The 27,515-nt window shown below is 40.9% G+C and overlaps 2 protein-coding genes across 2 annotated transcripts in view; one reads left to right on the top strand and one right to left on the bottom strand.

Moving 5' to 3' along the window:
- cmasa (cytidine monophosphate N-acetylneuraminic acid synthetase a) overlaps positions 1 to 10,932 on the top strand; it is a 12,773-nt gene extending 1,841 nt beyond the window's left edge. The window contains exons 2-8 of the mRNA XM_061710673.1: positions 1,815 to 1,957; positions 2,029 to 2,184; positions 4,301 to 4,437; positions 4,514 to 4,608; positions 5,782 to 5,953; positions 6,637 to 6,790; positions 8,622 to 10,932. Coding sequence (XP_061566657.1) covers positions 1,815 to 1,957; positions 2,029 to 2,184; positions 4,301 to 4,437; positions 4,514 to 4,608; positions 5,782 to 5,953; positions 6,637 to 6,790; positions 8,622 to 8,824 — 1,060 coding nt within the window. The 3' untranslated portion in view covers positions 8,825 to 10,932. The remainder of the gene's footprint in view (positions 1 to 1,814; positions 1,958 to 2,028; positions 2,185 to 4,300; positions 4,438 to 4,513; positions 4,609 to 5,781; positions 5,954 to 6,636; positions 6,791 to 8,621) is intronic.
- LOC133420821 (E3 ubiquitin-protein ligase TRIM7) lies at positions 10,167 to 27,515 on the bottom strand. The gene is made up of 15 exons (XM_061710672.1): positions 27,410 to 27,515; positions 20,434 to 20,575; positions 19,991 to 20,210; positions 19,245 to 19,453; positions 18,444 to 18,548; positions 16,301 to 16,396; positions 15,221 to 15,454; positions 14,966 to 15,113; positions 13,579 to 13,626; positions 13,409 to 13,435; positions 12,279 to 12,343; positions 12,089 to 12,199; positions 11,880 to 11,998; positions 11,337 to 11,433; positions 10,167 to 11,227 (listed from the first exon to the last, which is right to left on the bottom strand). The coding sequence occupies exons 2-15, from the start codon at positions 20,572 to 20,574 to the stop codon at positions 11,075 to 11,077; spliced, it is 1,773 nt and encodes a 590-aa protein (XP_061566656.1). The 5' UTR covers position 20,575; positions 27,410 to 27,515; the 3' UTR covers positions 10,167 to 11,074.

Here is a 27,515-nt window from a genome sequence, read left to right as displayed (position 1 = left end):
ATGAGGAGATTAACTCACTTTCGTGGTCAATCGATAAACTGTAGACTTGTAGTTCTCAAGACCACTTTTTTGTGGTCTTGGTCTTGTCTCGGTCTCGGGTCTCTCCATGTCTTGGACTCGGATAATTCAGAGTCCGTTGCACCAAGGAGACAAAATCCGGGTGATCAGCAGTTTTTCCTCTTGTTAATGTACAGTTTTGTAAACTATTTGTATTTTCATTTGATTTAATGTTTTGGTGCATCTGCATGTTTGTCTGTCTTTAATTACAGTTTTGTGTTTATAACAGCCTTGTTTGGATAAATATATGGATAATATTTGCATATTGTCATGATTGATTAAGCATCAGGTTCATTTCAGTGATGCTGATATACGGTGTAATCTGATTACTATAATAGTAAATAATGTAATTTCAATCTTTAATATTTAAAATTCTGGTTTCATCTCCAAATTCAGTCCAATTTAAATCGGTAACATTTACTATTCATTACTTCTGAGGTGGAGGGACTTTGGGACTAGTTGGTAGTCGTGTCAATTAGGGCTGCACGATTAATCGTTAAAAAATCGCGATCTCGATTCATGCTTGAACGCGATCTCATTTCCAAATGACGACGATTTAAAAAAAAAAAAAAATTTTTTTTTTTTTTTTTTTAAAGATGGCTGCATAAAAAAAGGACTAGGCCTATGTTCTAGGTTGTTGTAGTCCTGTCATGGTCAACTATCATGTTGTCATGTTTGTTATATTTTGTTAATGGTTGTGGATTACATTTGGAGAAACATCTACCTTTCTCATCACCTGACACATATTGCACATAAATATTGTTAAAATTGTTATTGTTAAAATTATTTAAAGACAAGAGAGATGTTTATTGTTTTTATGTTCAATGTCAGCTGTTACAGCAAAAAGCAGCCAGAGGAATAATTTGTTGCCTCAGAACTACAGGATCTGTTACAAGTCCCCTTTCTGAAAGGGTGTTCAACTCAGGGAGGAACAAATATTGTTCAAAATTGTTATTATTGTTTAAATTATTCAAAGGTTTGTGTAAAGAAGACAAGAGATGTTTATTGTTATTATATTTTTGTTCAGCTGTTGCAAAGTTAAAGTAATAAGTGCAATACATTTTATATTGGAAAAAAATCGTGAGAGAATCGTGATCTCAATTCTAAGCAAAAAAATCGTGATTCTCATTTTGTCCAGAATCGTGCAGCCCTAGTGTCAATCCTTAATAGCTCTGGAGTCAATCCTCCAATAGTGTAGAAATAGCGGTAGTGCAGTCGCCACACATATCTGATCTCAGCTGACGGATGAAAACATTTATAGTGAGTTCATCATCATCCACTTCTCTGTGTTATTGTGCTGCAGTTGAATACAACATCTTATGGAAACTAGCAGAACCAGGATGGAGCTGATGTTCTACAATCACGCAGGATCAGGAAATAACTAGGTTTGTTTTGGTCTTGAGATGAACTAGTCTTGGTCTTGATTCTCTGGTCTTGGTAGCGTCTTGGTCTCGGTTTAGTTGGTCTTGACTACAAGTCTATTAAACTGTTACTTCAGTTAAACCCGGGGTCGGTAACAACCAGGACGTTTGTTGCTGTAGGTGATGTGTAATTCACTAACATTTTGAGAAGGAAAATAAAATCAAAATAAGACTTTTTTTCTTCTTAGATTGAGCTGTGAGTGGCCAATCATAAAGGTTAACTAGTTCACTGCAGATGTGACTGAGAAAGATTTTAAAACTTAAATTTCAGATAATAGAAGCAACAACGTGAAAAGTAACAGATGACGATGCTGATTATGAAACACCTTCTCCTAGTGTGTGGGTTTCCACAGACCACGATGAGATTGAAAAAGTGGCGTTATCCATGGGTGCGGAGGTGCACCGGAGAAGTCCGGAGGTCTCCAAGGACTCTTCCACGTCGCTGGAAACCATCCAGGAGTTTCTCAGCGTCCACAAACGTATGTGCAGCACAAATCCAGGTCCAGCGTAGACGTCCTCTAGCTTTAAATCCCTTTCTCTGTCCCAGCAGATGTGGATGTGGTGTGTAACATCCAGGCTACGTCCCCGTGTCTCCACCCGTCCCACCTGAAGGAGGCGCTGGAGTTGATCACCAAGCGGGACTGCGAGTCCGTCTTCTCGGTGGTCCGGAGATACGAGTTCCGCTGGACCGAGGTCAAGAAAGGCTGTGAGTCCCGATACTCTTAGTCTGGGATTATTTAGTATCACAGCTCCACGGTTCAGATTCAGACGACTTTATTAATCCCTTTGGGAGGTTCCCTCGGGGAAATTGACATCTACATCTCACTCACACAGCACTCATTTACAAATCAAACACCCCAGAAACCAAACACCCATATAAGATAAAAAAAATCAAAAATAAAGATAAAAACCTAAATAAAAAGTGCAGTACCATAAATAGAATTATAAGTGTTATGTAATATTGCACAAAGTTATTGCACTGTTGTGCTGAGAGGTGATGTTTAAGAGCCTCACTTGAGCCGTGAAACATCACTTCATCATCATTGGGGTTTGGTGCAATTTTCTTTGAATCAACTGTGAATGTTTACCTGGAAGACATTTTACAACCAGCTGAAACCAGAAGGAAGGAAAAAAGTAGTCCTTATTTCAACAAGATGGAGCAACACGCCGCACTTCATGAGACTCACTGGCACAGGTTTATGGAGGAGAGTCGTATCAGCCAACGTGTACGGACCTGAAATGGGTCCACTGTCGGAATCTGTTGTAATTTATGGACTCGCCAACAATCCTCAGCCTCCTTTTAGTAAAATCAGTTTTTTTTTTTCTTTTTCTAAACCCCAACTTTCCTTTATCCTTCAGCCAAGTTACAAACTCAGAAAACAGCCACATGATTGTTGTTTCATTTCCTTGCAACATCCTTCTGATTAGTGGGCGTCATTTATGACAGGGATGTTCCTCGTGGCAACATTTTGAGTCATGGTGAGCCAGAGTAGGGCTGGGTGACGGAAAACCCTCTGAGCAGGACAAAGTCCAGATCCAAGTCTGAGCGTTTCCAGGCTGTGTGCTGAGGAGGAGGCTGGGGTGGGGGTGGGGGGTGTTTAACAACTGAACAGCTGTTCTTATCCTCGTGCCTCCCTCAGGCCTTTTTGGGAAATCCTCCTGATTTAAAGAAAAAATAATACCACATTCCTCTAAATATTCATTCTGTCTTTTTTTATATACTGTACATCACAAAAAAAGTACTTATTTTTATTAGATTTATTTCATAATTTTTCCCCCAGAGACTAATTCTGCCAAATCAAATTCCTCATTTGCGAATAAAGTTGATTCTGTCATTTTCTGAATAACAACAGTGACATCATGCATTCAACGTTGCATTTGAAGAGTTAAATCCTGAAAATCATGAAACATTTGATAGTTTTGAACAGAGCTGAAGCAGTTTAAGAGATTTGAACAGGAAGCAGATATTTATATATGATGATTTTTCTTCTTTTTTTTTTTCTTTTTTGGCTCGAAGGTCCTCAAAGGATGCAGAATGTAAAATCTGACCGGACATAAAAATACTAATGCAATTAAAACCAATGCAACTGCTACTTTTCGGAACATCCACAAGTCAAATCAGCAGCAATGCCCCACCGCTGCCCAATTTGATATCTATAAAAGATCTTAATTATTAATCTTTAGTAAAAACAGTCACATCATGTGTTCAAAGTGGGATTTAAAGGGCTGCAATCCTAAAAATGACCAAATATTTTGTAGTTTTGAGCAGAGCTAAAGGGATTTGAGAGATTTATGCAACAAAAAAATGGTAAATTGAAGGAACGCACAAGGGTTGAAAATGGTTAAATAACTTCTGAAAGGGTTGTTGATGTTTTATCTGTTCATAAGTTTGGATTTGGGTTTGTCAGCGTGGGGCTGGGATTTACCGAGTTTCTGGCCTGAGCGGTCCCCAGCAGGTCCCCTATCAAAAGATTCTGAGAATCAGAAGGAATCTCTGTATACAGGGGGGGGGGCTGTAGGTCAAAACTAGACTCTTATGATTCTCTGGGGCCTCGGGGATTAAAAACAGGCTGATTCTCTGCTGGAAGTCTCTACATGAGCGCAGCAACACCTCCAGAGATCTGTGTCGTACTTCAAAAGCCTGCATCTCTGCTGGTTCGGAGTTGCAGTTGTGCCTTCGGTGTGAGCTGCTTACACACCTGGAAAGGCTCCATCATAGCTGAAATATATCCTCCCATCCAGACGGCAGTCTCTTTCAGGCTGTAACTCTGTGTAAACAAGCTGTGTTTGTCTTGTGTTTGATGGATCCTGCTTCCTTCCAGCTAATGAATCCACTCAGGCGCTGAACCTGGACCCCAAGAAGCGGCCGCGGCGGCAGGACTGGGATGGGGAGCTATATGAGAACGGCTCGCTGTACTTCGCCACCAGGGACCTGATCATGAACCGTGGATGTTTGCAGGTGACGACACGACCGGTCCTCAGCCCTTTAATCAGCACTGGGATGCTTGTTAGTCATGCTTGTCCCCTCTCTGCAGGGCGGGAGGGTTGCCTACTATGAGATGGAGCCCAAGTACAGCATCGACATCGACGAGGACATCGACTGGCCTGTAGCGGAGCAGAGGGTCCTCAAGTGAGAACAAATCAAACTCCATTAACAACATTTCTTGTCCTTCAAGGACTTAGCCTGATAGCGGTGATCGCCGGGGTGCGAGCAGCGGCAGAACAGGCAAATCTGGACCTTTTGTATTTTTTAGAGATTACAGTTGACTAAAGTTGCTTTTGTCAACGAAAATTATGACTAAATATCGTCGTCAACGAACCTTTACCACCTGAGGAAAACGAGACGCAACGAAAATGCCGGTCATGTGACGATAACGATAATTAAATATATAATGCAATATCGTAGATGAATAAAAAACAGACTATAATGTAGATTACAAAATAAAAAATCTGCTAAAATGTGTCTTCATTTTCGTTGACTAAAACAAGATGAAATGTTCTACCAAAGATCCTTAATGTCCATGTTTTCAGTAGTTTCCTCTGGTTTAGTTCTGCTGCTGGGTGACGTCACGTCCTCAATCCCAGTCGCGGGGAATCAGATCCAGAAGATGCAGCTGCAGAGTTAGAGGCTGATGCCGTCAACGCAGAGCTCTAGTTTCACGTCCATTAAAAACAAAGGTACATGGAGAAACACGGGGATCTTCTCTGGGAGAAGAAGAAGAACCATCTTTGGATACACTTTCCTACATAGACGTGGAAAAGAAAACCCAATGTGTCGTCGAAAAAGATGGAGAGAAATGCAGAAAAATTAATATGTTGTAAACTCAAATTAGAGTCTTCTGTATCTGGAATGAATGTATTCTTGAGCCTATAAGGTAACAATAATATAATAATAAGATAACCTTGTTTGAATTGTAAAATGGGTTTGGCTAAATCAATATTTGACTAAAACGAGACTAAAATGGTCCTTGACAATTCTGACTAAAATAAGACTAAAATGCTCAGACTTTTAGTTGACACGATGAAAAGGAGAATGAACGTGACTAAAACTAATAAAAACTAAAATGATAGCTCGACCCAAAGACTAGACTAAAACTGAAACAGGCTGACAAAAACAACACTACAGTTGACTTACTGCCACCAAGTACCTGTGTAAAGGTCTCTGTTGCCGTAAATCAGCATGTGAATGTTGCCATGTTGAGCCACATGCTGCCGTCAGCAGCTGCTCACACCCCGATGATCAGGGCTCGGGGGTATTTATTTGTTTGGTTTTCTGCTACCTGGACTGCTCTTCCGTCCACAGGCACGGTTACTTCGGCAAGGCCACCCCCGAGACGGTGAAACTGATGTTCTGCAGGGTTTCTGGGTGTTTGAGTGACGGGAGGATCTTCCTGTCGGGGTCTGGAGAAAAGATGCTGTCTTATCACAGCAGAGACGAGGCCGGCCTCCGCATGCTGCAGGACAAGGGCGTGAAGGTGACTGAACCGCAACCTACCTCTGTATCTAGTGGTGGGGAAAAAAATTGATATTGCAATATATTGTTGCGCTCTCTGTCGCAATAAATAATCGATAAACTGATGGCAAATATCGATATTTTATTACAACACACATCATGGATTTAGGCGGTTGTCACCGCACTATTGTTCATGCACTTCAATTTGTCCAGCTGTTCAGTGTTTACATTTACAAGACTAGGAGGCAGTGAGGTACTATGCAAACTTAAGTTGCTTACTGAGTTAGTATTAGAAACAAAGCAGTGCATTGTCCTGGTTTATATAAAACATGTTATTAATTTTTATGCACTTTAATTAGTCCAGCTGTACAGTGTTTACATTTACAAGCCTAGGAGGCAGTGAGGCTCTATACAAATGCTCTTTCTTTGTACATTGTGTACATGAAGTTTTGGCATTGAATAAATGCATAACTACGGATGTTTTCCTTTTTATGGGCATTTTTTCTTTTTCAGTCACATATATCGTGATATATCGTTGATGAAATTTCTTACAATATATAGAATATCGTAGATATCGTGTATCGTGATATTATCGTTATCGTGGACCACAAATCGCCACAGTATTGAATCGTGAGTTACCCGTATCGTCCCACCCCTATCTGTATCGTAAATAGCTCCTCGCTAGACCCTGTCTGCTTTCTCCAGGTGGTGCTGCTGACGTCCAGCGGAGACCCCGCCACCTCCTGCCAGAAGATGGGCTTCCAGGTGGAGCAGGTGGGAGACGACTTCCTGAAACAACTTGAATCGGTCATGAAGAAACACGAGAAGGAGCTGGACTGGAAGAATGTTGCATACATGGGTAAAGAAGCCGCCCCTTCTTATGACTTCATTACTCTCTAAAGGGAAACTATAAAAAGGTTCAATCACTGTTACGACGGCAGGTTAGAGAGTCGTGACTGAAGCTGATAGTTTGTAGCAGAAATTATCTTTGATTCCACTGTGATGTGTTGAGGATGTGCAGTGTTGTCCACTCATCTGCGTCGCTGTTACCCAACAGAGGGGTGCAGATTAGTGATGCACCGATTGTTCGGTAACCGAAATTGTTCGGCTGAAAATGGCAAAAAAAACACTTTCGGTGTTCGGTGGAATAAGTGGGAAAAAAACCGAACAATTAATAACGGCGTTGTAATATAAGGAAATAGACTGGCCGCTCCGTAACTGTTGCGCACCACATAAATCGTTGGCCAACCAAAAACTAACCACATAAGAATTTAACTAACATTCACCAGCAGGTGGAACCAAAACAACATAAATCAATCTATTACTGGTGCGTTTAGATGACGAAATCAAACAGCGAAGAGCGTGGAGTGAAGTGGTGCGGCGCAAACATGTCAGCAGTGTGGAAGTATTTTAGAGGGGCAAAGAATAATACAAGAATGGCTGTTTGCAATGAATGTTCTGCTCAAATATCTAGAGGGGGCACATCTGCAAAGTCTTTCAGCACTACAAGTTTGATTTATCATTTGAAATGATAAAAAACCCTGAGCGCTTTAATGCATTTTTATTGTTTTAAGGCCTATGTTACAATGTTCAGTAAGTTGAGCCTAACGTAAGCTCAAAGATGGCCAAAAAATGTATTTTGCTAATTTATTTATTTTAAGTTATTGTTCTTTGCTGGTATAATGTCTGCTGGAATATTTAAGAAATGCTGGGAAATTAAAAAAATTTCAGTTTTTTATGTTCAACAAAATGTTTTCTACCTTGTAATTTTGTAAAAGATTTTTTTCTTTTAAAAGCATGCCTAAATCAAATTTATTTGATTTATGCAATGGTGAGAAAATTGGCAAAATAAATGAAAAACTGCAAAGAACCATGTTCGGTATTGTTCGGTATTCGGCCACAAATTTTCATTTCGGTGCATCACTAGTGCAGATAAAACTGCACTCTTCATAAACTTTTACAAGATATGGATCTGAAGAAAATGGTTGAGGAACCAGTTAATTTGTAGAAAATGGGGGAGTTTTCATCACATCTTAGATGCTGGTCTGTCGCTTCAAAGTTTGTGTCAGTGGATATTAGAAGTAACTGCAGCCTTTCAGCCCCCTGCGATCTCAGTGGAGGTCCCTGGCTGGATGCTGACCGGGCGAGATCAGTGCAGCCGTGGGTCCTTAAAAAGTCTTAAATTCCATTTTGATAAAATAAGGCCTTTAAATGTCTTAATTTGTCTTAAATCTCAGTCCAAGGGTCTTGGATTTAGAGGGAATGCATCCAGTCTTCATTAAAAAGTTTTCTTACACTTTAAAAAGGGAAAAGTTTATGAAATAGTTTTGAGGAGAAATACATTTGCCTCAGTCGGGGTGGCCAGATTGGGCGGGTTTCAGTCCAATTGGCCTTCATTTGACTTTGGGCTGAAAAATATAGGACTGGGCGCGTTGATAAAATCTGGGCTGCTTTTCCTTGTTTTTACTAAATATTTTGGAGAGATTATTAACAAAAAAGTTTCCATTATGGCTTTGGAGTAAACATGTCATTCATGTGAAGAGATTCAAAGAGCATCAGCTAGCTGAGGCTTGGCTGGTCTACCGCCGTCTAAGGGTCACCGGTCTGAGCTGCGGGGGGTTCTGGTCCCAGGAGGCGGCTCCTCTCACAGCTCCGGGTTTTGAATCCAACTTATCCCTTTCTCCTCTCAGGTAACGACAGAGAAGACATCTATTGTCTGAAAGTGGCCGGCATGAGTGCAGCGCCTGGAGATGCTCCTGCAGACGCCGTCAAGGCTGCGAAGTACACGTGTGGGCTCGCCGGAGGAACGGGAGCTGTGAGGGAGTTCGCCGAACACATCCTGCTGCAGAACCAGAAGGCCAAGACCAAGTCCAAGACCCAAGTCTGTCACTAGAAGGTCGGAGGTTTAAAACCTTCATCATGGACCAGAATGGGGTGAACAGAAGCAGTTTGGGGTTTAAACAGATCTTTGCAACGACGTGGGAGTTAATTCATGTTAGCGGTGGGAGAAATCAACCTTTCAGAATAAAACTGCACATTTGAGCCTCTGACAAGTCTCAAAAATGTAATTCCACTTAAGTGATGGTGTGGATGGGGTTCCTACAGTGTTTTTGACTTTGTTAGAGAATAGAAAGTGAATGAAAAGGACTGTTTGTACTGATCCATTTCAAGGGAAGCCGAGCCCAGGAACTCCCCCGCTTCCACGTTTTCATAGATAATCAAACCAAAGATGAGGGGTGACCAGAAGGAGATGTGAGAGGAAGACACGTCTTCTCCAGACGGTCCTTTCTTCATTAACCTTTTCACGCTTGCAAAGTTTGTCTGAAGGGATCCGATCCACACCATCACCGAAGGGGAAGGACACGTTTGAGGTTCAGCACGAAGAACACTGAAAACACACTGAACCCGACACTTTAAACACGTCTCTTAAAGCTTAATTTACTTCTCTTTCATGATTATCAGCAAAAAAGCAGCTACGGTGACTTCAAACTCCCATCCTGGTGGGACATCAGTGTAGTGTCACTCATCTACACCGTCGTCATGGAAACCAGCTCTCAGAGTCCCAGTGGACATATTGGCAGAGGTGACTGATCGACTCAAGAAAGTAAAAGTAAAATAAGAGACTGAAGGAACAAGAGGCCAAACGATGAAATTTTAGCATGTTGGTGTTTTTAAAGTGCTTTATAAATAAAGTTGACTTGACTTGACTAGCTTCATAGTAGGAACTCAACCCCGCAGTTAACCGGGGAAAAGGTTCTTTGGTGCTGCTTTTAAAATAGATCTGATCCAGCTCGTGTTACCACCACCGAGTGTGGGATCAGAGCTGTAGCTTCTGCTACGTCTCAAGACGACGTCACAACCACGTGACGGTACCTCTGATCCATGAAATGGATGAAGAAGAATTTAAGACTTTAGCGTCTTTGTGTTTATCTCCATGTTGCACAGAAGAGATGATCCCTTTCTGACCAATCAGTTGAGAGCAGTGTTTTTAGCTCCTCCTTTATCCTTAAACAGAACTGTGCCAAAACCAGTACAGTATGGTACGCTTATTTTACTGTATAACAAGTTTGGATCAGCAAAAGCAAACACTGAAAACATCTCCCAGGTCTGACCCCGACCTGAACAACAAAGTTTACCCTTCAGAGACCAGAAAACCCCAAAAACGACCTGTTTATTGACCCAAAGAAAGGAGAGATTATCCGTTTCCCCGCAGGTTTGGACACATTTACATTCACACGCTGCTTTTGTGTGTTCACACTTCATTTAATATCACAAATATTAGAAAGATACAAAACTTTAAAAGACAAAAAGTCAAAAAGATTAGAGACAATTGATTTAAAATGTACAAATACTTCACATATCATACTTTCTTTTTTTTTAAAGTACAATTCCACTGAGTAGAATTAGAGATCCAGCGTTGGATCAGCTGGAGATGGGAAGTTTACATTTACCATGTGAAGGTTTATCATTTAACTATTTTACAGCCAAAGATTAAAGAAATAAACTTTGAAGGAACCTGTCCGACTTTAACCGGCTGATTTTGAATCAGTAGGTTAACCAAGAAAACTGGAATCAGTGAATAGTAACTAGAGTAAAACACTGCATAGATATGTATATATACATAATGACACATCTGCAAAGTGACTGTACTAATATTTCAAATACTAATGGAAAGACATGTTTTTGTTTCAAATGGGGAGATTGTCACGTTTTAAAGATAAAATTGTTACGTTATGTGAATGTCTTCCACTCTGGTGAAACTGTTAGCCTACCTTAGCATAATAAATTGTTAGATAATCGAGTCGGCAGCCAGACTTTTGCTGGTCTTTATGCTAAGCTAAGCTAAACAGCCTCATTTTTACCATCAGCAGAAATCAGACTGCTGTGTTTTTTAGAGGTTTAATCCTGAGAAACTGACTTAATGCTCAAGTACATGTGTCTGTAAATGTATCGTAATGTGATTAGTTTGATAAATTATTACATTAAAACATGTTAAACTGATCCGTCTGACGTCAGTCCACACACACTGAAGACGCTGGTGATGGATTCTGCGGATTCTTTTGTTCTTAAATATTTATTTATTATTTATTATTCGTTCACTCTTATCTTTACAGAGCACTTGTACTAACCAAAGAGCCGGGCTCTAGTCCGACATGTTGACCGGTGTGATTATCAGAGGCATGTCGTTCTTCCCTGATTTATTCGTGCACGGGCTGAAGAACGGGTAAACGTTCTCACTGAAAATGTCATTGAAAGTGTAGATGTGGACTTTGGCATCAACGTTGTAGAACGACACCTGTGAAGCCAAGAAGACACAAACAGAAACAGGACACAGTCATGCTTGATGAATTGAGCGGAGGCAGGCCTGATACTAAAACAGAAGAGTTGTATTTTCTATCCTGCACCTGTCCTTTCTCGTAGTCCACAAATATCCCGATCTTCTGTGGCGGGAGGTTCATGTGGACGTCTGTGGACGGTTCGGTGCGAAAGGCGTATTTACTCCTGAAGGGAGCACGAGAGAGAAAACGAGTGAGGTGGTTCGACCATTCAGGAGCTGTGACTCTGTAAGAGTTACTTGTTTTTTAATTCAAAAACAAGAAATGCGCAACACATGTAAAATGCCTGAAGATCCAAACAAGTCTGTGCAACTTTTTGAGCCAACATTAAATTATTTTGTTTCAAAGACAACGAGCGTGTATTTGAAAACCAAAATCTGAAAGAATCAAATTGTTGGGATGTCTGGCGAACCAAAGTGTAATTTTTCTCTCTTTTTAAAATTGCTCACTTTGGATTATTTTGGTAAAGATTTGGTTCATACACACTATATACCAGATCAGGATGCTTATTAATTAATTATGTTTTTAGTTTTTTTTGTTGCTTAAACTGAAAGACGCATGCTGACATCACAGCTATTGTGAATCAGCAGCTTCTCCGGCTGCAGAACCCACCTGTTTCTCAGACTCAGGAACCAGAAGCCGTTGTTTGGTGTGTAGTCGATTTTCCCCTTCCTGTTTACCGATCTCCGGGCCACGCCCAGGTCCCAGTCGGTTTTACCGCCCACTTCCACCTGTTCACGCAAGACACGGTTGTTCACAATCAAATCAAGGCCCCCCACGATCATAGAGGTGGATCCGTACTTGTATCCTCATGTCGTTACCTCCCAGTAATGTTTTCCGGATGACATGGCCTCCCTCCCCAGCACGCACACCACCCTGTCGAAGCGTTCTGGGTTGTCCGGCACCAGCTGGTGCCGACCTCCACACCTCACCTGCAGAGGCCGTGTTTCACCGTTAATGAGTTGGTTGTTAATGAGTTTAATTAGTGTAGATATTAAACAGGTGTCTCACACTTTTGCGGTCCTCTGACAGCACCAGTCTGGGGTGGGCAGTGGTCGGGTCCAGAGTAACGTCCACTGAGATTTAAGAAAAGGAAAAGGTTTCATTTAATGTTGATCTCTCAAACCTGTTTGGATTTATTGTGACCATCATTTAGGTTTCATTGCATCTGTTATGCAGACGAAAAAGTCTCTTACGTGAAAGGTTTCTTTTTTTAACATATTGAGACTTAAACTGATTAATCTTAAGACCCTAGATAAATCCTAAAATTGCAATTTGGACCTCGGAGCTAAGTTGAATTTTAAAAGAAATAAAATCCTTCAAAGCCTCAATTATTCAGATTTTGTAGCGAAACTCAAAAGAATAATTTGCAGACAATATTTGAAATCATTTTTGATATTTATACGATGGTTAATCAGTGACAGTGATACCAACAAAAAATTTAATAAAACCACAACAAAAAAATCTTGATAAACATAAGAGCACTATTTAACCTTTGTATGTTTATTTACATGTATCTGAATACAAAATGTACACGATCAATAGGCTTAAAGGAATTTTAAGCAACATTTATTGGGAAAGCATATTTAAAGTAGTCCCGACGATATAACATCCCTCTAAAGATACTAGTGCTAAATACCTGTACTCATAACTACATTCACCTGTCAGGTGGACACTCAGCTCTGAGTTTTGAAGACTATTTATTTATTTCACAAATTGTTAAACAGATTTCTCAGCATGTCTATATATTTGTATTTAGGTCTTGCATATTTGGATATTCGGATATCTGTGCATTCATTAGTCGGAAATATATGTTGTAAAAAAATATTGTATAAATGTCAAATCTGGTGGAGGAAAAACATTTTTGTACATTTGCAAGATTCTTCATTTGGGAAGAAAAAAGGTGGGTTTCGTTTACTAATGTAAAACATTCAGAAATGCCTTTTTAGATCAAAGCATCTTCGTAGTTTTGTAGATGCATCACATGGATTTCATCTCTCAGAACGAGATTTAGCTTTAGTGAGGGCATCAAAAAATAAGTAATCATATAATACAGATAAACACTTGAAAAATGTCCACAAATCAATACAAGTGTTATGTAAATCCATGACGTGAACTGGGAGAGTTTGAGTTTAACATACGTGCATATTCCTGAACCCTCTTGACCCCTGCAGGGAGACAAAAATATGACATTACAAAGTGTATCAACTGATGCTTAAGCTGAATGTTGCATATTATTTAGTTTTTATCCTGCATGAATATTCAGAACCGGTCTGTTATTTTTAAGGAAACAAAGGGAGTCGACACTCACTGGGCTGTTGTCGCACTGGACTCGGTTCCAGTCCGGGTGTAGGGAAACCTGCACAGAAACGGGACGTTTCAGGAACTGAAACGAGTCTACTTTAGGTTTAACTGATCATTACAGGAAAAATTGATGTGAGAATCGTTTAAAGGTAATTAAAATGAAAGGACTTGAGAGCAGGCGGCCTCCAACACACCAGCGTGACCCGATCAAGTTCTCCCACCTGGTGGCAGTGTTTCAGTGTTTAATGATGCAGTGGTTGACGGGCCCCATCCCAAAAGTAGTTCAGGGTTTCAGAAGGAAATCTAAGGAAGAGGATTGGGGCCACTGAAGAAAAAGAAATTGAATTCTGAGACAAACAGTCAGAATTCTCCCTCACTTTTCTGAAAAAAGTCAAATTTCTGAGGTTCAAGTCAGAATTCTGACTTTTTCTCAGATTAAATTTTTTTTTCTAGAGTGGCCCTAATCCCAGAGGCATAAGCGAACTAAGCGGCTGCTTAGGGCTCCGTGACCACTATGGCCCCCAAGAGTTAAAAAAAAAATATATATATACTGTATTTTTACATCAATACACATATTGACGAGGTACTGTTTATCTAAGTTGAGTGATTTTAATTATAATTCTAGTTTTTGTAGTACTTTGTTGTTGCACTTAATTGTTGTTCCACTTCAAATTGTTGCTGCACATTGCTGTTGCAGTTTATTTTAAACCAAAAATAAAGTAGATAACGTGTTTACAATAAATGGTTTATAAATGATCCATTTGATTATTTTGTTTCTTTTAGTTGGCCTACACTGTAGATGGCACTCAGTATCACACTTAGTACTATATCACTTTAAATATTAAGTGTAAATCAAGCCCAGGTTGTTCTTGTAGCTGAATTTGCTCCCATTTCAGATTAAAAACCATAAATGGGTAAAAACATGCCGGGCTGACAATAGGATGATGGAAACAACACTGCAGCAACTGTGCAGCTCTTTGACCTTTTATCTGTTGCTTCTCTGTGTGGCCAGTAGGGGCAGTTGCTGACTTTGATAAATATTCATTGAAAGATTTTTCTGCAAATTTGTTAATCTGTTGTAGCTTCCATGGTGTTAATCGCTGTGGATTACAATCTAACTACAACAAAAAGTTCTTACATCTAGTTTTACAAGTGTATTTGTAATGACAGGGAAGAACATTAAATACGTTAATAGTGGGTGTGTGAATGATCAATAATCAGTATTATTGGCAGTAATAGAGGGCCCCAAAATCCTATTTTTTTTTAGGGCCCCATGGAGGCTTGGGCCGGCCCTGCCTAATCTTCTTCCATAGAAGTCAGCTATTCTTCCGTTCTTGGTGTAGTTCCTGGTCGTTCATGGCGGGAACAAGCTTGGGGTTCTGTGTGGCGCTAACCGGTTTCTAGGACGTTCTTCAACTCTTTCTGGAACTTGTCCACCAGAGCGGCCAGAGATCTGTAGACCATGGATGTCCCCAGGTCGGCGTTCACGGACACTGCAGTCCAGTCTTTGGTGGGTGGGGGGTTGGAGATGGTGGAGAACATCTGGAAACAAGGTAGAAGTACATTCGGAAGGATTTCCCGGATACCCTGAACGTGTTGCGTTCCTTCTCCACCAGTCGACCTGCACTGAACTTCAGAGTGTCACCAACCTTAACGCAGTGCAAGTGGTCGTCTGACTGGGCCAGCTCGGCCAGCGCGCTCTCTCTCCTCCGGAGCTCCTCCACCTCCCTCTCCAGGTCCCGGATCATGGCGTCGGCCTGGCGCTCGGCCGTCCGGCGGCTGATCTCCATCACCTCCATCAGCTGAGCCTGGGAGCGCTCGATGGCGGAGGCCAGCATGGAGAACAGACCCACGCTGCCCACCGTCTCCCGCTCCATCGCCACCTGGGGGTGGAAGCGTTTAAGGCCTGGGTTCAACTTTAACCCCAAATTACAGCAAATGACTCGTCTGCAGTCAGTCGGTGAGCAAAGATAGAAACTTTTAATTTTAAACTTTAAATAACTTGAACATCATAAACACGTGTAATGGATATAATTGCGTACATTAGGTCATGAAAATGTTGCAAAATTGATAATAGACAAATAAAATGTCATGAAATTGGAAAACTCAGGTAAGATTTGGCTGCTCAGCTGAACTTTCTAGAAGATACTGTATTGATCAGTATTGGGTTTGTAAACCACAAGAATTTTATATGAAATCTTCAAAAAAAAAATTGAATGAAATCATTGCAGTTGACAATAAAGGCAACCAGCTTTAAAATCGTTTAAAACTAATTGTGTGAACAGTAATAGTGAAGTAAAAGTCCACCCTTTAAAATAAGTAGAAAAAAGATTTAAGACATTTAAATCATAAAGCATATGGAAATTAGTTTGACAGCTCTAAGATGTGTTTTGCAGCGTTGATAAAAAAGAAAAAGGTCACTGATTAAACTGAATAAATTCTTTGGACATTGAAGGGGCCAAAAATAAAATATTGATCCTGTTAGAGGTTTGATTAAATTAACTCGTAATGAACTCGTAACTGTTGCAGAAAGCTCTATAAGGAAAAGAAGCTGATATGCATACTTCTGTGTGTGTGTGTGTGTGTGTGTGTGTGTGTGTGTGTGTGTGTGTGTGTGTGTGTGTGTGTGTGTGTGTGTGTGTGTGTGTGTGTGTGTGTGTGTGTGTGTGTGTGTGTGTGTGTGTGTGTGTGTGTGTGTGTGTGTGTGTGTGTGTGTGTGTGTGTTTAACCTCCAACTCTGTCACTGACATCCTGATCTCTTCGATCTTTCTCGTTTTCTGCTGGATCATTTCCTGGATCTGCTGCTCCGACACAACAAGTTTGGCCTAAAAACAAACCAGTCAAAACTACATATTAGGTGTCACACTTATAATAATAGCATACATCTGTATAAAATACTGGTCCACCGTGAGTTTTGATTGTAACTAAACCACAGCAGGACCTGAAGCCCGTCAGGTGACCACAGGTTTTCTGGGGTACCAACTCAAAAACTCCAGAGAGAAACCAGCCAAGACATAACTCTGTCTCCTTTTGAGGGGATATCGAGGTTTGAAGTGATGCCATGTGGCAAGCTTTTTAGGCTACTAGCGTTGCCCGAGGTTTATCTAACCTTTACCTTTACCATCTTAGATGATACATTTCATCCACTATACGGCAAATGTCAGTATCTTCCTTCTGATACCGCGGACCGATACTTGTAGTTACTGGTTAGCTCCACTAGGGGGAGATGTTGAGCCGCCCCGCGGCTCCCCGGGTCAGTCTGCAGCCTGGCTGAGCCAGAGAGCTGCTGCTCTGTGGCTGTAGCCAGCCCAGCTGTTCCATGCTTCAGTAAATTCTATCTTCCTTAATTATACAAACTGGACGGTTGAGTATTACCCTTACTCACAGGGAACTTTATTAAACACTCCACGTAACTCACAGTACAACATAAACAATCCCATTATTACATTCCGGTTAGCCGTGAGCCGCGTTAGCCGCACCGGCAGCCCGCAGTCTGTCTTGCTTCTGTTGTCGTCCCTTATTCTGAAATATGTCCACCCTGCTGACGTCCCGCTGCATTAAAGGAGCATGAGGCTCCTTTTAAGAAATGAGACTCTCTAGCGCCACCCTTCGCTACGACGGCCGTTGGGGGTACTGGAGCCAACAGCGAAGCCGGCACGGGAGAACGGGGAGAACGCACATGCAGCGTCATGTGACGTCACATCCGCAGGACAGCGTGGGAAATTTGGGCCCGAATTGCAGCACATTTTGCAGCACACAGCCTGTTCAAGGCAACGGAGAGACACACTAGAGGGCTCATTCTTTTTGGTTTGGAACGCTTCATCTGACATTATTACTAGAAAACTTAAAACGTATACGAATTTCTTTCATAAATCCTGCCTCAATCCGGCCTCAAGTTCCTTTAATTTTCGCTATCTTGCCTGAAACGGCGCTGCCAGTCTCACTCATGGGTATCACTCTATATAACCGGACTGTAACAATGGGATTGTTTATGTTCTTCTTCTTCTTCTCTGTTTTATTGGCGGATCGCAACCAACTTTAAGGTGCATACCGCCACCTACTGTACAAGAGTGTGTAAAATCATTTCATTTAGCCTGTTTTTTAAATTCTATTTGATTGTTTATGTTGTTTCACACGGACGGCTTCAGGTGAAGCACCGCACATGTGCAGTTACCTGCGATGAGACTAAAGTGCAGGGGAAAGCTCCGCTGGCCGAGTTTTGTTTAAAATTGAATTTCTGTTGCAAATAAAACCTGTCATCCAATTCAATGCATTTTTCATTGCATTTTTAGCCTAGTTATTTTTGTGGTAGAAGTATCGGATCGGTACTCGGTATCGGCGAGTACACAAATTAAAATACTCGTACTCGGTTTGAAAAAAATGGTATCGGGACATCCCTAGTTATTCTCCTGTTTGTCTTGTGTCACTGTCACTGTACTGTATGGTGCTGTTGTAAGTTTTACTTTTTACCTGCAAACAAATCTACCTTTGGGGATCAATAAAGTTACCTTACCTTTCCTAGGTTGGTACCACAGTTGGGACTATTCTGGGCCACTTCTGGCACCTTTGGCTCAGTTATGCCAGTGGCAAGTATTATATTGGCCAATATGTCCAGGGGATCTTTGGCCAAATGTAGCTCAAATGTCAAAAACCAGCAGCTACTCTCAACCAACCTGCTCTGCTGGTACCACGGTTCAGCGAGGCGGTTGTGCCCACTGGAGGGATCTGTACCAGTTGTCTGCTGGCTTGCATTTCTGAAGATGAGGAAGTTCTTACCATCTTCATTGTTCCTCCTCTTAGAAACCATTGTTACAACATTCCTCTGAGCTTTACTGCTTCACTGGAAACCTGAATGTGTTTGTTGTTCCTAACCTTGGTTTCCATCCATTCAGCCTCAATAGTCACGGTGTCGTGGTCGTAATGGTCCTCGGTCTCACATTCGGGGCAGATGAACACGTGGTCGGTCCTGCAGTAAACCTGAGAGCAATGGAAGGGAGAGCATGGTGCTTCATTCCTACGCGAAACACCTGCAGAAATACTGCAGGAATGACATAGCAGCAGTTAAATGCAGCCTTCTGTAAGCTTTAAATATCCACTGGGCTTACATCAAATACATCAAAACACAACAATAAAAAACAGTTTTTTGAACCTATCAATATGACTCTGTCCTTCACAGGATAAGTAAAATGGATCACTGCAAAAACTCAAAATCTTAACAAGAATATTTGTCTTATTTCTAATTAAAATGTCTCATTTTAGTAAAAAAATCTTATTACACTTAAAACAAGACTCATCACTGGAAAAAACAACAATTTTCACCTGTTTCAAGTAGATTTTCACTTGAAATAAGTAGAAAAATCTGCCAGTGGAACAAGATTTTTTTGTAATGAGAAGATAAATCTTCTTCCACTGGCAGATTTTCCTACTTATTTCAAGTGAAAATTTACCTGAAACAGGGGAAAATTGTCAAATTTTTCTGGTGTTATTTTTCTGGCGATGGCTCTAAATGTTGAAATAGCAGTAAAACCACATTCATTGATGAAATGACATAAGGGATGGAAAGTTTTACAGGGGGGATGATTTTGACCGTTTTTATTTCAGGGGGGGATGCCATCCCCCCTCATCCCCCCTCAACTCGAGTACTGAGTGTAAGATAGTGATGTCTCATTTCACCAGTATTCCCCTCCGGTGGATGTCGCACAGCGGGAGACTCTGGAGGCTAGCGGCGCCACTCAGGGTGAACCTTCGGCGGCCGCTGGAGCGGGAGTTGGGAGGCGGGGGATGTGTCCAGTCCTGGTTCGGGCTTGTGAGCTCTGTGTCTTTCGGTACCGACGAAGCCAGGGAGTTTGTGGTTGGAGGAGCCAAAGTTGAGATGGGCTCGCCTGTCAAGAAACAAAGCTTAACGCAAGAAAAAGCTCGCCAAATAATCCCCAAGCAAAAGCTTTGAGTTCAAAACTGCTTTAAGAGCCTCCTGTACATTTGTCATGTACATGTCTGACAGCAGGCTGTCCCACTGTACTTATTGTACTGCCTAGAGGTGTGCGTCAGGTCATTTGTCTTGCTACGTACAAGACATCTGACAGAAAACCAGAAATACTTGCTGTGTGCTTTCCATATGTTGTTGTTTTTTTCTTTTTCAAAACACATCCACAAAGTGCCCACATCACTTATCTCCAGGCAACTGTACTAGTATTTCATAAAAAGACTTTAATCTTACCGTAAGCTTTACCAAGTATTTTGGATACTAAATTTAACCAGGTAGCTTTTGATTTTACATTTCAAGTTTTATTTCAAGTAGAGCACCATGACGACTGTACCCTCCGTATGTGGGATTGATTACCTTCATATGAGCATTGTCATATAAAAACATATTGATTCATCTATGAAACACGCAGGCTTACCCTGATTCTGAGACTTACGGGTCAGGGTTATCTGGGCCTCTGGCAGCCTCCGAGGCGTCTTCCTCTTCTTTAATTCTTCAACTCCTTTAAATCCTCCTTTTCCTCTGTTCTTCTCCCTTCCTGATACCTCTCCACCCGTCATGGATTTGAACTGCTCTGTGATCTCTCGTAGAGTCCTGTTGACCTGGAGGTCTGGCCGTTTCTGGAAGGTCTTCTTACATAATGGACACTGGGTCACCTGTAAGAGATGGATGGATGGATGGATGGATGGATGGATGGAATTAAAAAGAACAAAGCAGAGAAGAAATCAAGGACAACAAAAATAAAAGATAACACCAGGCAAAAGAAAGAAAAAAGATTGGATTAAAACAAATGAAATAAATGAATTATAGGAAAAACCTAAGAGAGTAGGAATAGAAAAGGCAGACAATAATAGCTGGAAGCCTTTAACAGTTGCACACCTTGGTTCCATCCCAGTATCTGGAGATGCAAGCCATGCAGAAGCTGTGACCGCATGGTGTGGAACAAGGGTTGGTGAACACCTCAAGGCAGATGGAGCACAGAAACTGGTCATCGGTCAGAAAACTGCCTTGCAAAGACATCCTGAAACACAAAATATAGACAAATTCATGCAAACAACATGGGAAGGTAGAGATGGGACGGTCATCGATTGCAATTGAGGTCATCAACATTCAGTGTAATTGTTTTGGATCCAGATTTGCCACTTTTCCAGTCTTCTGTTAGGACTATAGCCACTTTTTCACAAAAACTTTGGTATAAAGACACACAGGAGTAGAGCTTAGGGGTTACAGAGGTGGGTTTGGGTCTTCCCAAGTCCCAGGATTGCAACCAAGGCCCCTAACCCTAACTGCTCCCCGGACGCCGGTGGCCACTGCTCCTAGTCTAATGGGTTAAAACCAGAGGAATAATTAGGGCCCGAGCGCTGACAGTGCGAAGGCTCTATTGTATCTGTAGGAATTTTTTAATTTTTTTTTCTCGTTTTTATTTTTATTTTTCCGACGAAATGAGGGCCTTTTTGCCCCCCTAAACGTGCCCAAAAGTAATCAAATTTTGCACGCAAGCCAAGCCTGGCGAAAAATGTGATATTTAATGGTTTGCATTAATGGGCGTGGCCTAATGGCTCAACAGCGCCCCCTAGAAAACTTTGTGCCTCAAGCCCCACAATACGGTTTGACGTACATGCACGAAAATCGGTACACACCTGCATCATGTCGCAGCTTAAAGAAAAGTCTCTTGGCGCCATGGCCGAACTGAACAGGAAGTCGGCCATTTTGAATTAATCGTCTAATTTTGCCGCAATTTAAGCAATTTCTTCAGCCGCTTTTTCGCCCGAACCATAACGTGCACCCAGGTGTGTTATACATCAAAATGTGCATCTCGATCCTGCGACGATGCGCATTACTTTTCTCAGTCAAAAGCGTTACCGTGGCGACGATAGACGCCAAAAAGCGCACTCCCCCTTCATCTGATTGGTCAATATTTGATAGTCCCTATTTTCTGCCATAGCTTTTGAATGGTTTGACATAAAGACTCGTGGGTGGTGTCATCGGACATGGTTTTGAGTCCTTGAACATAATTGGTGCAAGTTATCCCCGCCCCTTCATCTGATTGGTCGATATCTGATAGTTCCTACTTTCTGCCATAACTTTTGAATGGTTTGATATTGAGAGTCGTGGGTGGTGTCATCCACTAAATGTCCAGGCCTGAAGACATCTACATGCAAGTCATACAAGCGCGTTCACTGCAGCACGCCTGAATGTGCACAAGGGTGCGAGGGCCCGTTCATCGCTGCTTGCAGCTTTAATTTATTCTTGTACCTTCACTGTCTAGATGCACATCCACAATGATCCCATGAATGTACAATATTCAGGTCAAGTGACACAGCTCGTAACAGTCGGCCCACACAGACTGCTGTTTCTCTCCCCATCCTTGTAATGTGCTGAGATATTTTCATCCTTTTGCCCCAGTTGTGCTCTTCCAGATTGGCATTTAACCTCTGTTAATGCTCTAGTACCTTGGGAACGACATGCCCTTCCTCAGGGTACAGAAAGGTGGAATAAAGGTGCTACTGAAGTAAGAAGGGGACAAGGTAAGTTCTGATGAGGACCCAAACCTGTTAATATTCAATTTAAACTCAATGCAAAGTATCTATTAATAAATTAATTGTTGCTGTAGTCATGATTTAAGCCTTTTCAAAGAGCCTTTTCAATGTTTATAGCTGTGGCCAGGAAGAATCTCCTGTAGCGGACTGTGAAGCCTCTAACTGAAAGAGAAAAAGCTGGGCGATAAGTCTTAACCAAAACTAATGTGTCAGGAAACAAAATCCAAACATAAGCCACATTCAAGGTAGAAGAAGAAGAAGAGGTAAACTGGAAAGGATGAGGCCAGGGAGCAAAACAGGTGAACAGAGGCCAGGACTGAGAAACAGGGGATATATATATATATATATATATATATATATATATATATATATATATTTATACACATACACATATAATACTGTTAAAATTGGAGTAAAAAGGTGCAATGGGACGGAAGTAGGGCAATGATAGCCAACAAAGAGCTTTGTACCTTGTGCTGCAACTGTTGCACAGTAATTTCCATTGGGATAAAAAAAGCATCTAGAATCTTGAATCTTAAAGGAGGGCCAACTATACTAATGAGCCATAAACAGACTTATCTCTCTTTGTCGCCACAAATCAGATTAGGATGGTCAGAAGACTTCAAGAATGAAGTGAGACGAGATTCTTTCCAAAATTGTCATGTACACTATGTTCAAATGCATTTTTGTGCAGGCAGCTCGGTGTGGCAATTGTTGAGAAAAAATAAAGGTACAGTTACATAAACACCAGAGCCAGCCAGACCGAGCAAACGATGTGGACATACCACCCACGGAGGATCTTCCATGCACAATTCATCACAACTAGATTTTTGTTGTTTCACTAATAAGAAAACATGGAAACGAAATACAAATGGAAATTTCTAAAGAAAGATGAATCTAAAACTGAACATCTTTCCAAACACAGTTGCACAAGAAGTCATTAGATGTACAGACATAACTGGCTGTGTTACAGCGAATCTAATCCGTGGCTATTGTTCAATCGAGATGTTAAAAACATTTGAACATCAGATTTGGCATGGTCGTTATCAGCTTGTTCTTTGACACTCGTCTGCATTTTTAACATTTCTACCTTCCTTTTGCAGGCCAAAAGAAACTATTCTTATACCAGTGAGAGGCAGGAACTGCAGGAGAGGGAGAGGACGGTAAGGTCCACTGAAAGGGCAACCAGTCACGACTCAAACTTAGTTCTGCCTTTTAGGACAAGGAATCCATTCAATCATTCACGTTTCAAAACGTCTGCATTATTATCTAGAGGTACACGAATTCTACAGATACTTACAGCTAAGAGATTATTACAGGAAGGAAATCAAGATGGATCCCTCTATGGAAGTGAATGGTGTGATACAAGCAGTGATTAATATTTACAAGGACACCAAATGTAGAATAATATCAACAATGTACCATGAACTGACAATGAACAAGAATACGACTGACTATGTAAAAGAAAAGTGGGAGTCAGAGCTTAATATAAACATTTCCGACCAAGATTGGCTAAATATGTGGAAAATACATCAAACATCCACCAATTCGCGTATATGGAGGGAGTTTTCTTGGAAAAACTTGATCAGATACTTCATAACACCCAAGGTCAAGGGTAAATATTTGAATGTGAACCTTCCCTGCTGGAGAGAATGTGGAGCAGTAAGCCCAGATCATGCTCATGTATTTTGGAAATGTGATAAGGTACAACTGTTTTGGAAGATGGTACATAAAACTCTGCAAGAGGTGTTAAGGTATGAGATCCCTATGTGCAGTAAGGTACTCTATTTGTGTAATTTTACAGATGAAAGTGTGCATGCAGGGGATAGATACCTAGTAAAAATATTATTAATACCGGGTAAAAAAGCTATCACAAGGAAATTGGGTAGAGTGGACTCTCCGAATCAGGAACAATGGATGGAGATAATAGAGGAAATCTATCTAATGGAAAAACTGACACATCGTTTAAGACTGCAAGAAACGCAGCTGGAGGACAAATGGCTGAAGTGGACATCTTTCAAGACCTGGTACAGCGACAAAGACTGTTGAAGGATCATCAGATACAGAGGACGAAACAGGGAACTAACAAATGACCATGACGTAGGAATGCTACTCCCAACAGGACTTTAATTTGTTTGTTTTGTTTTTTTTTGTTTTCTTGTGTGGCTGTTTGGTTTTTGTATTGTGCAAAATGTGAAAAATCAATAAAAAACAAAGTAAAAAAAAAAAAAAGTCTGCATTATTAAACTTGTTTGGTTCAGAAAGGACACAGCATGCTTGATATGAATGAGGCAACGACTAAGGTGTTAGAGAAGTAATATTCAAAGATGCAGCCGTGCCACGAGAGCAACAGTCCACTGGCCATAAAAACAACAACTCAGATACAAATAATTTCAGCATTTCTTAAATTACTTCTCATTCTTGTGTAGACTCTCACTCATCCAGGTAATCTAATTACTTAAATACGAGACAAGTCTAATTACCTTTCTGAAACCACGTTCGTTACATGCATCTGTTGAAACAGTCTGGAAAAAGACCCACGATTACGGTTGCCAAGATTGACTTTTCAGATGTAGTGTTTATTTCACAGGAAAATTACAACAGAGTTATTATATCGGAACAAGTAGCTTCTTACAATACTCGTGTTAGAGTCACTAAAGGGAGAAATCTCTTCCAGTGATGCCACATGACCCTTAGACAATCCTATACATACTGTACAAAAAAGTAGACCTGTACCAGTTCTACGACTTCATGCATCCACATGTGTTATAAAATCATCTGGTCCATACCAGGTTTTAAAACCAGGAAAATATAAACTCAAATCGACAGCATCAATGCATCCAACAAAAAGTCCCCCTTAAAAAAGTCCCGAGGTCAAAATATAAAGACTGGGGTGACAACTAAAAACCCACGTATTTAAAATGGCTGTCTGATGACACTTTTATCTTATTAGATTTTGTCGTATTTTATTGTTTTGTTGTTTTTGATTGTTCTTATTTAACATCCTTTTTATTACATAATGTAATGCACTTTGGCACACTGAAAGGCTGTTGAAAAGTGCTGTATAAGTACATTACATTACATTACTTAAAAACTAAGTACATGGTTTCACATGTAGAAGATTATGAACGACATGGTTCCCTCAAAAGGCCTCGTCACATCACCTCGGTCAGGTTTGGGTCTGTACGTTGGCTGGGCTCTAACTTCTTGGTTATTTTTTCTTTTTCAGACATTCTGTTTTAGTTTTAATGGCACGTTTGGGATCATTGTCCTGTTTTTTGACTCAAATCCAACCAAGCTTTGGCTGTCAGATGACCTCACGTTAGCCGCTTTTACATCAGCAGATACCCCACGTTTAACACTCCAATTTTAGCGTGTCGCCTGACCTTTTTACATTGACTGACAGGACTCATGTATTTATCGATGACGAGACGATGATGCCCACAAACTTCTGCTCCTCAGAGCCGTGGACGTCATAAATCAGCATATTACAGAACCATAATCTGAAACTCGGGTTATTGACAAACTGAAGAGCCTCAGAAAGAAGCAGGAGAGAGAGGTGGAGACTGCTGGACTTATTAGTGCAACACCATTTGGGGGAAGTCTCTACGTAAATCCCCGTGTCCTTCAGCACGGGTCCTCCACCCGCTCCATCTCCTGCATCACCCAGCTCTTCTGACGGTGGTGAAGCCGGCGAGGCCCCCCAGGTAGACACCGGGGGGTCATGTTACGTAAGCACCACTCAATAACGCCAGTCGTCTTTCCTCACATCCACTTGCATATAACACACCTCACCTTTAGTTTACCCAACGCACAATGTATACCTGTACTCAGTACTCGAGTTGTAAAAAAAAATCAGGGGGGATGGTGGATTTTATCATATGGGGACAGATAATTTGTGCTGATTACAAATAATATAATATATTACAAATAGTAGCACTGACCAAAACACCTGCAGAAATACTGCAGGAATGACATAGCAGCAGTTAAATGCAGCCTTCTGTAAGCTTTAAATATCCACTGGGTTTACATCAATACATCAAAACACAACAATAAAAAACAGAACTTATTAATATGCCTCTGTCCGTCACAGGACAAGTAAAATGGATCACTGCAAAAACTCAAAATCTTAACAAGAATATGTGTCTTATTTCTAGTTAAAATGTCTCATTTTAGTAAAAAAAATCTCATTACACTTTTACATTAACAAGACTCATCACTGGAAAAACAACAATTTTCACTTTAAATAGGTAGAAAAATCTGCCAGTGGAACAAGATTTTTTTGCTTGTAATAAGAAGATAAATCTTGTCCCACTGGCAGATTTTCCTACTTATTTCAAGTGAAAATTTACTTGAAACAGGTGAAAATTGTCAAATAAGTTATTTTTCTGGTGATGACTCTAAATGTTGAAATAGCAGTAAAACCACATTCATTGATGAAATGACATAAGAGATGGAAAGGGGGGATGGAAGTTTTACAGGGGGGATGATTTGGACCGTTTTTATTTCAGGGGGGGATGCCATCCCCCCTCATCCCCCCTCAACTCCAGTACTGCCTGTACTAACACTTGCCATGTTCATCAGTGATGTTCAATCAGTAAGACAACGTCATAGACCTCTATTCTATTGCTGTTACTATTATTAGTATCATTTTGAACTCTTTAAGAGCAGGTTTTTTATTTTTATTTATTTTTTGGGTGGGGAGCTGGGTGTTATTCCTGTATCTTTGCATTTATGTTTGTATTTCTGTTGTCTGTTATATTCAAAAATTACAAATAAAATAATGAAAAAAAAACCCAACGCACGTAAAACCAGGGATAACAATGGGGTCTCATAACCCCCCAGGTGTCTAGGTCCGGTGGGCACCGGATTTTGAGAGAAAGTCCTAGTTTTATGACCAAATCATCATCCTTCCACCGCCGTGCTCAACAGTTGTGATGAACTGCTTGAGCTGATATGCTGTGGTTTGTATTACATTTGAATACATTTGTATTTCAGTAGTTAATTTGATTTGGATATGAGAGAGAAATAATACGCAGGTTGGAGTTGTCTTGAGAATATTTTAAAAGTCAGCTCAAGTTTTGGAAATGTGAGGATCTGCTTTTCTGTGTGTTATGAAGCCTTACTTCAGTCACAACTGTGAAAACTGCAGTTTAAATCTCATTACACAGCTTTTAATACCATTAATGTGGCGCACGGAAGAGCAGCTCTCCCAGCATGTGCCACACAGCCAATCCCCGTAGTTTTGTCAGAAAAGCCTTGTTTGTGCCTGTTCTGATCCGTGTGGATAATAAAAGAAGAGTAAAAGCTGATACCTGAAAGCAGGTGAAGCTGTCAATCCAGAAAAGTCCAAAGAGGTGTGAAAACCCTTCTGCTCTGCGCTGGTTCTGCCACGTTCTAGCTGTGCACACCCACTTTTAA

The sequence above is a fragment of the Cololabis saira genome, chromosome 20, assembly GCF_033807715.1.
Source record: "Cololabis saira isolate AMF1-May2022 chromosome 20, fColSai1.1, whole genome shotgun sequence".
Taxonomy (NCBI): domain Eukaryota; kingdom Metazoa; phylum Chordata; class Actinopteri; order Beloniformes; family Belonidae; genus Cololabis; species Cololabis saira.
The sequence above is the reverse complement of the archived record's forward strand: the minus strand, read 5'-3'. Positions and strand labels throughout refer to the sequence as shown.